The following is a 10,631-nucleotide window of genomic DNA, read 5'->3' as shown; positions in this document are numbered from 1 at the left end:
TGTGTTTCCCATGACAGAAGCAGGGCAGTGTGGTGATTTTGTGATCTAGGTTGAAGTCCCTGAGCCATCATTTATCATCAAGTATGTAAAAGTAACCAGGAAACTATCTTACAGGTACTTAATTCATGTTTGTTTCATTTTCCTTGTGATCTTTTCGAGGTAATCCTTGAGACTCTCCTCCACCTCCTCAGCGAAAAGAGAACATTTTAAAAATGGAGGTATACGCGAAGATTTTTATTTGAGATTATGTATTTATAGATGCTTGTAATATTTTCTGGGGGGGATGGAGTCTCTCACTCTGTCACCCAGGCTGGAGTGCAATGGCATGGTCTCGACTCACTGCAACCTCCGCCTCCTGGGTTCAAGCGATTCTCCTGCCTCAGCCTACTGAGTAGCTGGGACAACAGGTGTGTGCTGCCACACCCGGCTGTTTGTATTTTTAGTAGAGAAGGGGTTTCACTATGTTGGCCAGGCTGATCTCCATCTCCTGACTTTGTGATCCGCCCACCTCAGCCTCCCTAAGTGCTGGGATTACAGGCAGTAGCCACCGCGCCTGGACGATTCTTGTAATTTTTAAGTGAAAAAGATAAAGCTCAGAGAAGTCACATACCTGTTTAGGAGCGGATCCAGTCCCCATATACCACACTGCAGAAGTTAAGGATGTGCAGGACTACGTATGTAAGGGAAAAAAAACAAAACAAAAAAAGGATGAAGATAGTAATCCATTCACCTTTCAGTTCTGTGAGTTTCATGAGGTGTGCCTGTCATGTTCGCCAGTGTTTCCCCAGCACCTGGATTATACTAGTCTGGATAAATATCTATTGAAGAAATTAATGCAAGCTTCAGTAGCCTCCTACAAACGGGTTAGGAAATGAAAAAGTAGTGTAGTATGAAGGGGTGGAAAGGGGGTGATCACTTTCCTCCCCATCAAGAGTCATGACAACATGCTTATAACAAAAGACAGGTTAACAAGAGAGAAGCCTAACAAATTAATGTGCATAAGCGTGGGGAAAAACACAACAAAATAAGAAAACTCAAAAAAGGGTCAGATGGTTGAAGCTTAAATACTTTTCACAGGGGAGAGAGAGGTGGGGAGGCTACAGGCAATTTTAGAGGAGTAGTAAATGATTTTAGGAGAGATTAATGCAGAAATTCACTTGTAAATTATTCTCTTTGTGAACCAAATGAAACTAGAGAACCAACAATAATTTGAAGGCCAGGGGTGAGTGACTCACTCCCATAATCCCAGCTACTAGGGAGGCTGAGATGGAAGGATCACTTGAGCCCAGGAGGCAAGATTGCAGTGAGCCAAGATCTCGCCACTGCACTCCAACCGGGGTGATAGGGTGAGACCCTGTCTCAAAAACAAAAAACAGTAGTTTGAGGCAAAGTTTGGGCTCTAAGTGTGGTGGTTAATTTTCAGTCTCCTTCTCTGTGATGTGAGTTTTGTTTTTTTCTTGAGACCAGGTCCCACTGTGTTGCCCAGGCTGGAGTGTGGTGGCTATTCACAGGCATGATGATAGCACACTACAGCCTCAAACTCCTGGCCTCAAGAATCCTCCCATCTGAGACTCACAAGTAGCTGGGACTACATGTGTGCACCACTGTGTCTGGCTTTGTGATATGTTTTAATTTCTTCTGGTTAATGAAATTTCAGGGAGGAAGGAGATAGAAAGCAATTGTGTTCTTTGATGGGTCTGGTTTCTATGTAGATAAGAAACTTCAAAGAACAGTCTTATCCCGTGTTTTGGGGGAGGCAGAGGATTGAGAGGCAGGAGGTTGGGTGGGGAGATCAGAGACATGTTGTGGCTGCTTCTCTAGTTCAGCATGTCAAAGCACTGAATTTTGAGGTGTTGTTTTCTGACAATGAATAGGCAATGTAGTCCAAGGCAAAGAGCATTAGTTTTGCACCACACAAAAACTGGACTTAAATTCTAACTCTGCGTTTTGCTAATTCTGTGAGTTTGGACTGGATAAAAATGTTATGGAATATGTTATAACTATACAAATGGAATAATTCATATAGGGTTACTGAAGGCATTAAGTGAGATAATAAAGGTAAAATCTATTAATATGCTGCCTGGCCATGGTGAGAGCTTGCTTAGTAGTAGCTATGGATTATAACCTCTAATGAGCTATTTAAGTGGTTTAAAAAGTTGGACATGGAAGGTAATACGAGCAATTGTTATGTTAATTTAGATGTGTAATTTGTGAGGTGACAACTATAATATCTAACATTTATTCAAGCTTACTATACACCAAGCATTGTTGTAGGTATTCTACATGAAATTAAGTACATTAAATCATTACAACCCTATGACTTAAGTGCTACTATTACTCCCATTTTTATGGAAGAGGGAATTTGGGCACGGAAAAGGGAAGAAGTGGAGCTGAACTTGAAATTCAGGCCAAGAGCTACCAAAAAAAAATTAGAGTGGAGAAGAAAAGTGGCTAATCATGATTTCACTAACCGTAAATAGTTTTTTTTTTTTTGAGACAGGATCTCGTTCTGTTGCCCAAGTTAGAGTGCAGTGGCTCATAGCTCACTGCAGCCTTGAACTCCTGGGCTCAAGTGATCCTCCTGCCTTAGCCTCCCAAAATTCTGGGATTACAGACGTAAGCCATTAAGTAGGTTCTTAATGTAGCCTTATAATTCTACTACATGTCCTTAGACTATTCTCAATTTCAGTGTACATCAGAGTCACCTGAAGGACATTTTAAAACACAGATTGCTGGGCCCCACTGCCAGTTTCTGATTCAATTGACTCAGTGGCTAGGGCCCTAAAATTTATGAAGTGGAGCCTGTCCTTGTTTACACACATCACTATTGTTCCATCCGATTTTTCTTTCTACTATTGAGGCATTCCCAACATCATACATACATGCTTTTATGTCTCCCATCTTAATAAAAGACTCTTCTATTGATCTCGTATCTTCCTCTAGCTCCTCATTCCTATTTCCCTTCATATAGAAACTCTTTGAAAAGATTGTTCATACTCTGTCTCCTATATCTGTCCATTCTTTATCTTTTGAGACAGGGTCTTGCTCTGTTACCCAACCTGGAATGCAATGACATAATCATGGCTCACTGCAACCTCCACATCACAGGCTCAAACGATCCGCCTGGCTCAGCCCACCAAGTAGCTGAGACTAAAGGCACACACCACCACGCTCACTAGCTCCAACTTTTTTTTTTTTTTTTTTTTTTTTTTTTTTTAATTTTTTTTGAGACGGAGTTTCGCTCTTGTTGCCCAGGCTGGAGTGTAATGGCATGATCTTGGCTCATCGCAACTTCCATCTCCCAGGTTCAAGCGATTCTCCTGCCTTAGCCTCCCAAATAGCTGGGATTACAGGCATGCACCGCTATGCCCAGCTTTTTTTTTTTTTTTTTTTTTTGTATTTTTAGTAGAGATGGTGTTTCTCCATGTTCGTCAGGGTGGTCTTGAATTCCCGACCTCAGGTGATCTGCCAGCCTCGGCCTCCCAAAGTGCTGGGATTACAGGCCTGAGCCACTGCACCTGGCTTTGTCCACTCTCTTTTAACCCTACTCCAATTGGCTTTCTTTTCAACCCTCCATTGAAATTGCTGTTGTCAAGATAATCAGCAGTGTCCTCATTCCTACATTCAGTGGTCAGCTCTCAGACTTCATCTTACTTGATCTGCAGCATGAAACACTTTTTTTCATTTTGCCTCCAGGACATTTTCTCTCGTTTCTTACTGGTTGCTCTACCTCAGTCTTATTTGCCGGTTCCTTCTTATCTCCCACACCTCTAAATGTTGGAGTACCTCAGGGCTCAAACATCAGATATCTTTATCCACACAGACTCCCTAGATGGCCTCAACTAGTCTGGAGCATTTAACTACATTATTAACATCTCTAGCCAGACCTTGTCTCTGAACTCCAGGCTCATATATCCAACTGACCACTTGACATCTCCACTTGGACATCTAATAGGCAACTGTAAAATGTCCCAAAGTTAACTTTGGATTACCTGCCCCCTCAAAGCTTCTGCATTTCAGTAAATAGTAACAAGTCCTTCCAGTTTCTCTAGTAAACAATCTTGAAGTCGTCCCTAAATTTTATTTTTCTCCCATCCAATCCATTACTGCCAGCTTTACCCCTTCAGACTAAACACATTCAGATCTGACTGCGTCTCACTACCTACCTATTATCTCTCACTTTTGTTACTGCAATAGCCTCCTAACTGGTCTCTCTCTTATAATCTCTTCTCAACATAGCAGCCAAAGTGATCATTTTAAACTTAATCCAATTTGGGGTGGGGTGGGACAGGTGGGAAGAGATGAAGACAAGATGAAGATCCCTAAATGGGGTGGTGGTAGCAAGTGGGCAAGAAAAGACAAGAATCAGAGAAAGAGGAAGAAAAGAAATCATCCAAGGAGGGGGAGGAAAAAAATCACCCATTTCAGATTTATATCTGGGCTGGAGGAAAAGTTTCTGTTAATGTTTTCACATAGAATAAATGTACAAAACCATGGGGGTGGGAGGTGGAGAATGAGTCAGATTCATCTATTCAAATGTTTAAGCACCAGGCTCTAGGGATATAACAGTGAATAAGAGTTCTTATGGTGGCTTAAGATGCGCTGACAGATCTAGCTACTCCTGTGACCTGATCTTCAGCTCTTTACTCCTTTTGCTTCAGGCGCACCAACCTCCTTGTTGGACCTTGAACCCTCGCTCAAGGGCTTTTACACTTGTTCCTTTTACTTGGAATTCCCTTCCCTTATATCTTCATAGCTTACTCTCACTTGAATTCTGTGGAGATGTCACCTTGTCTGTCTTTGGGCAAATTAGGAAACGAATACCTCCTTAGTGGATGCAATCTTTTAAGCACATGGCCTAAAGACGGACAGTCTTTGTATGAAGAAATGGCGTCTATTCTAGCAAATGCAACCCTGCAACAGGGCATCATTCAGGGTTCTAAAATTCCAGCTACTTGGGAAACTGAGGCAGGAGGCTCGCTTGAGCCCAGGAGATTGTGGCTGCAGCGAGCCATGATCACACCACTGCACTCCAGCCTGGGTTACAAGGTGAGGCTCCATCACAAAAAACAAAAAAAAGAAAAGAAATGCATTGGACACTTATGCTAATTTCCAATTCAGAAATTAGGAATAGTTGCCTATATCATTCCTATTTCCCATGTTTTCAAAAATGTTATTTTTAGTTTCTGAGACAGGGTCTCACTCTGTTGCCCAGGCTATAGCACAGTGGTGCAATGTCGGTTCACTGCAACCTCCACCTCCCAGGCTCAAGTGATCCTCCTACCTCAGCCTCCCAAGTAGCAGGGACTACATGCACACACCACCACACCTGGCTAATTTTTGTATTTTTTTTAGAGATGGGGTTTCACCATGTTGCCCATGCTGGTATCAAACTCCTGGGCTCAAGTGATCAGCCTGCGATGGCCTCCCAAAGTGCTGGGATTACAGGAGTGAGCCAGTGCACCAGGCATAAATCCCTTTTTCCGTAAGAGGACAAGAAATCAGTTTTATCCGTGAACCCGTTTTTCATAGTTGTATGGAAAACCCCCCCAAACTCAAAAGTCCTTTTTCCTATTTTCTCCCTCAACAAGCAACACAGACAGAAGACTTCTGTGACCAAATGTGGGGGAATTTCTCATCAACACACAAGCAATCAGTTCTGCACTGGACACCAGCCGAATGTTCTGTAATTCAATTCAGATACTATCTACCTGGAGATAGTGTCAGACCCCACAGGTTGAGGGCCCAGTCCCCGAAACTGCTCCCTCCTCCCACCCCAGCACAAGTTGCAAATCTGGGCCTACAGAACTTCTGACTGACTGGCTTCAAGTTGGAGTACCAACTCCTTCTCTTGATTAATCTGCTTGAGTGGCTCATACAATTGAAGCAAACACATTTACTAGTTTACTATAAAAGACACTACAAAACATACAGATGAAGAGATGCACAGGGAAAGGTATTGGGGAAGGGGTGCGGAGCTTCCAAGCCCTCCCCAGGGCACCACCCTCTAGGAACCTCCATAAAAAAGTCTGCCAATGGTACAACTATTTAGTTGGGATAATTTAAAGATGATTCTGTTCAACAATCTTGGACAATTCTTTTTACTTATCTTTTTACAGTAAAAGTATAATTCCAAAGTTCTGCAGATATTTAATTGGGAAAAGACACAACCCTGCAGTCAGTTGGGAAAGACTACCTTTAGAAGAGAAAAATGAATTATTTGGGAAGACATATATTAACAGAACTGTATTTCCAACCCATTTACTTTGTACGCCATGAAATGTTCTCATTTGAGCCACCTCTTCTGTGCACACACATTTAGAGAACCTTTTGAAAATGAATTAAAAGTTTTTGCCTTCTTCAATCTGTCGATAAACTCTTGAGAATGCTGAGAAATCTCCAGAAAACCAGTATGTTTTCTCTTGGGAACAAATTTCAGAGCCTCTTCCCAATTACCAGTGTTTTTCAGACATAACAAAATACGCATCATTTGATCTAAGGTGAGATTTTTGTTACCAGTATCCCATTGTAAATATTTATCTAATGGAAGGCATTCGGTTGCCAGGTTCAGCCGTTTTGCCTTGGCTAGGGATGTGCCTGGCTGCATCTTCTTATCAACAAAAGACCCAATTATATAAACTTTGTCATGCCTGAAAGTAGTCATAACATTGGGAGAATCTGCAGTTAAATAGATAATACTGTCCTTTGGAAATAAATCTACATGAGACTTTTCTGTTGCTGTTAAAAGCAATTTGTCCCATTTTTCTTCATACCGTTTAACCAACTCTCTGTGATAAGCACCATCTGTTTTTAGATTGCAGAAATAAATATGGAAAGGATCAACATTTCTTCTGTTCCATCCTTCACTTTCTAAAAGCTGGGAAATAGTATACTGCAATTCCTTTGGTTTCATATAATTTTCATAAGCCATGTCAAAAACCAAAGGTTGTCCAAACTGCATGGCCTGGGCACCCTTCCAGCTCATTGCAATGTTTATATTCCTATCCCAAAGTCGTAAAAATAGAAAGTTTTGCTGTTTATCTTCCTCAGTGGTTTCCAGCAGCTTGACATTTTTTGCTTCTTCCCTTGCTGCTGCTTTCATTTCCTTTTTTATTTGCTTAGCTTTTTTCTGTTTTTCCTTCACATATAAATATTTTAAATATTTTTTTTTTGCTGTTTTAGAAACACATTCCATAATGGTTTTGAGCTCTTCTTCAGTGATATGTTCTGGTACTTCTTTGCCAAGCAATCTCCACATCTCAATGAACTCTCTGGTGGCAGCTAGAGGATCTTCATCCTTACTGCTTGAGACTGTTGAAACACATTCTTCTTGCACACTAGATTTCATGGTAGTTTTCCACTTATCCAATTCTAGCTTTTCAGAAGGGGGTGTACTCTCATTATTAGGATAAGTAACAGCTGGTATTTTGGAAGATATGTACCTCTGCAAAATTGTTGAATATAAATTATTTCTCTTCCTAGGAAGGGTAAATGGCACCAAAAACCTGGTGAAAGGTCTGAAGAAATTGACACAAACACTCATTTTGAGGAAAGCAGATATGTAAGATAACTTCTGTAAAAGAAGAAAAATGCAATTAAAATTAAGATTTTAAAACTTATCAACTAATTGTGCAAGTATAAATCTGAAATACCAAAATAAAATCAATTTTTGAAACACAAAGTCAAATCTTTGTACCAATTTTTTTTTTCTAGACTCCTGTGGCCTAGAGCCTGTGATCACTCATTGAGCAAAAAGTTTAAAACTTAGTTGGGTTCTTGGCCGGGTGCAGTGGCTCATGCCTGTAATCCCAGCACTTTGGGAGGCCAAGGTCGGGGATCACCTGAGATCAGCAGTTCAAGCCTAGCCTGGCCAACATGGTGAGAAACCTCATCTCTACCAAAAATACAAAAATTAGCCAGGTATGGTGGCAGACACCTGTAATCCCAGCTTCTTGGGAGGTTGAGGCAGGAGAACTGCTTGAACCTGGGAGGTGGAGGTTGCAGTGAGCCAAGATTGTGCCACTGCACTCCAGCCTGGGTGACAGAGTGAGACTCTTATTTTAGACATGAATTTCACTATTGCTTTAGCTAAAAGGATAACTTTCCTTTTTAGATTTTTATCTAGGGGCCCAGATAATCAATGTTACTGGGCAACAAATTTATGTATCACCAAGGCAGCTGACATCATGATGCTCCATTCTCCTCCATTCTACACTAAGCCCAGATACAGAACCAAACACAAGATCCTTCACAAAAGCAACAAAGACAAAGGACATGAAAGCAACTGAGAATGGCAAAAGGTAAAAAGCACTTAGGAACTGCTGTACCAATGCCCTCATTACAGAAATATACCGAGATCTACTGATTAAAAAATAGCAACAAACTCTTCCCCAGTTCAGGCTTTATTTTGCAGCAAATAATGTTTTTAACAAAGAAAATGTCCAAGATTGGGACAAATGTATAAAAATCTCCACAATTTTATCCTAAAGGCCTGGATGTCCATGAGATATTGAAGGTGCTTACAGATGTAAAACTAGTCTCAAATTTGAAGGAAAAGAAATAAAGGGAATTCAAATTTTTTACGAAATGCAAATAAAACACTTGAAAAATTCCTTCTTCCCTTGGCTTCATTTAATGACCCTGCACAGGTTTCCTGCTCTCTGACCTGTGCACTGATGTCCAGATGCCTCTCCCTTAAAGGTGGATATAACTCTGCATTCTATCCTATTCTTTTTTTCAATCTATATATTTCCCTTGTGAGATGTGACTTACTTCTGTGGCTTCAATGACCATTCATCAGAAAGACACCTCAAATGCAGGCCGGGTGCAGTGGCTTACTCCTGTAATCCCAGCACTTTGGAAGGCCAAGGAGGAAGATCGCTTGAGGCCAGGAGTTTGAGACCACCCTGACCTACATGGTGAAACCCCATTTCTACTAAAATTACAAAAATTAGCCAGGTGTGGTGGTGCACGCCTGTAATCCCAGCCACTCGTGAAGCTGAAGTAGAAGAATTGCTTGAACACGGAGGGTGGGGGGGGGGGCGGAAGTTGCAGTGAGCGGAGATTGTACCACTGCACTCCAGTCTGGGCGACAGAGTAAGACTGTCTCAAACAAAAACAAAAAACATCTCAAATGCAACAAATCAAAATAACCCCTCTAGCTTTGCTTCACAATCTGGTCCTCCTTCAGTGTTCTGTTTCAAGGGATATTGCTATCCATTGGTATTGTTCCCAACATATATTTCTAAGCCTTTTGCGGCCAGGTCAGCAGCATCAGCATCTCTAGCTACTCTTCACCTCACACTTTAGTATTCCACCATTAGTTTTCACAGCACTCTTGTGCCTATGACAGTACTTTTAACATTGTACTGTAATTGACTGGTTATCTATTTGCCTCTCTAGATGGTAAGGACTAACTAGCGTCCATGAGGACAAGGACTTTGTCTATAATGTTAACATTGAATCCAATGCTTGACAGTATTTGGCTCACAGTAATCACGCAAATATTTTCCTAATATCCTTGATCGATGCTTCTTACATTAAAAGAAAGAAAAAAAGTTCAGCCTCCCTTTATTATTTTTTTGAGAAGGAGTATCGCTCTGTCGCCCAGGCTGGAGTGCAGTGGCGCGATCTTGGGTCATTGCAAGCTCCGCCTCCCGGGCTCACGTCATTCTCCTGCCTCAGCTTCCCGAGTAGCTGGGACTACAGGCGCCCACCACGCCTGGCTAATTCTTTTGTATTTTTAGTAGAGACGGGGTTTCACTGTGTTAGCCAGGATGGTCTCGTATCTCCTAACCTCGTGATCCGCCCGCCTCGGCCTCCCAATGTGCTGGGATTACAGGCGTGAGCCACCGCGCCCGGCTCAGCCTCCCTTTAAAGAGAAAACAATTTACTTTAAAATCCCCGAAATATTTAAACTGGAGTACCCAGGCCCCAGTCTAATAAACACTGATTTCAGAAAGAGTTTTAAAAGTTTTATTCTTGTAACTGGTAAAGACTTAGAATACCACAGAAATGAAAACCCCAATTGTAAAAAGCAATCAAGGACATCGTTTCAGGAACCACTGATTTTGTTTAAGGTACTGCACTAATTATAGTTTATTAATCACTAGGCTTCCTCGTACCTCTGGGCCTTCCGAGCGCATACACTCCACTAAGTGCGTCTTGGAACGTCTCTGGCGTCCTCCCACCCCCAACACACATATTAGGAGAAAGAAGAAACTCGCTTACCAGGAGTGCAAAGATAGTGGTTCCAGCTGGCGCAAAGTGCAGGAACCCTAGAGGACGAAGGACTCCGCCGTATGGACGCCCGGTGACCCGCGCCGAAGCCAGAACGCAGCTTACCCAACATTCCACACGGTAGACCAAATTGGTCGCCGGGGCTCAGGCGGAAGTTCCGCCCTCTCTCTTCCGGCGCTGCTTTTTTATGTCACAGCACTCAAAGAACGCTTTCCCGGCAGAAAGAAGCGGCGTAGACGAGACAGCTGTCAGTAGGCAATTGGGTACTTGCAGACTACGCTCTTAGTTGTCATGGACTTGTACCTGTGTTGTGTTGTGTTATGTTGTGTTGTGTTGTGTTTTCCTCCATTTATCCTAAAAACTGTCTCTCGGCCTGCCAGGTGGCTCACGCC

The 10,631-nt window shown here is 42.1% G+C and overlaps 1 protein-coding gene across 1 annotated transcript; it reads right to left on the bottom strand.

Moving 5' to 3' along the window:
* Positions 1-5,881: 5,881 nt before the first annotated feature.
* TRMT10C (tRNA methyltransferase 10C, mitochondrial RNase P subunit) lies at positions 5,882-10,393 on the bottom strand. The gene is made up of 2 exons (XM_017869511.1): positions 10,231-10,393; positions 5,882-7,573 (listed from the first exon to the last, which is right to left on the bottom strand). The coding sequence occupies exon 2, from the start codon at positions 7,541-7,543 to the stop codon at positions 6,287-6,289; it is 1,257 nt and encodes a 418-aa protein (XP_017725000.1). The 5' UTR covers positions 7,544-7,573; positions 10,231-10,393; the 3' UTR covers positions 5,882-6,286.
* Positions 10,394-10,631: the final 238 nt, after the last annotated feature.

Source organism: Rhinopithecus bieti, unplaced genomic scaffold (genome assembly GCF_001698545.2).
Source record: "Rhinopithecus bieti isolate Rb0 unplaced genomic scaffold, ASM169854v2 scaffold_4640, whole genome shotgun sequence".
NCBI classification, from domain to species: domain Eukaryota; kingdom Metazoa; phylum Chordata; class Mammalia; order Primates; family Cercopithecidae; genus Rhinopithecus; species Rhinopithecus bieti.
The sequence above is the reverse complement of the archived record's forward strand: the minus strand, read 5'-3'. Positions and strand labels throughout refer to the sequence as shown.

Coding starts and splice junctions, on each gene's coding strand:
- TRMT10C (XM_017869511.1), bottom strand. CDS start 7,543: ATGAGTGTTTGTGTCAATTTCTTCAGACCTTTCACCAGGTTTTTGGTG.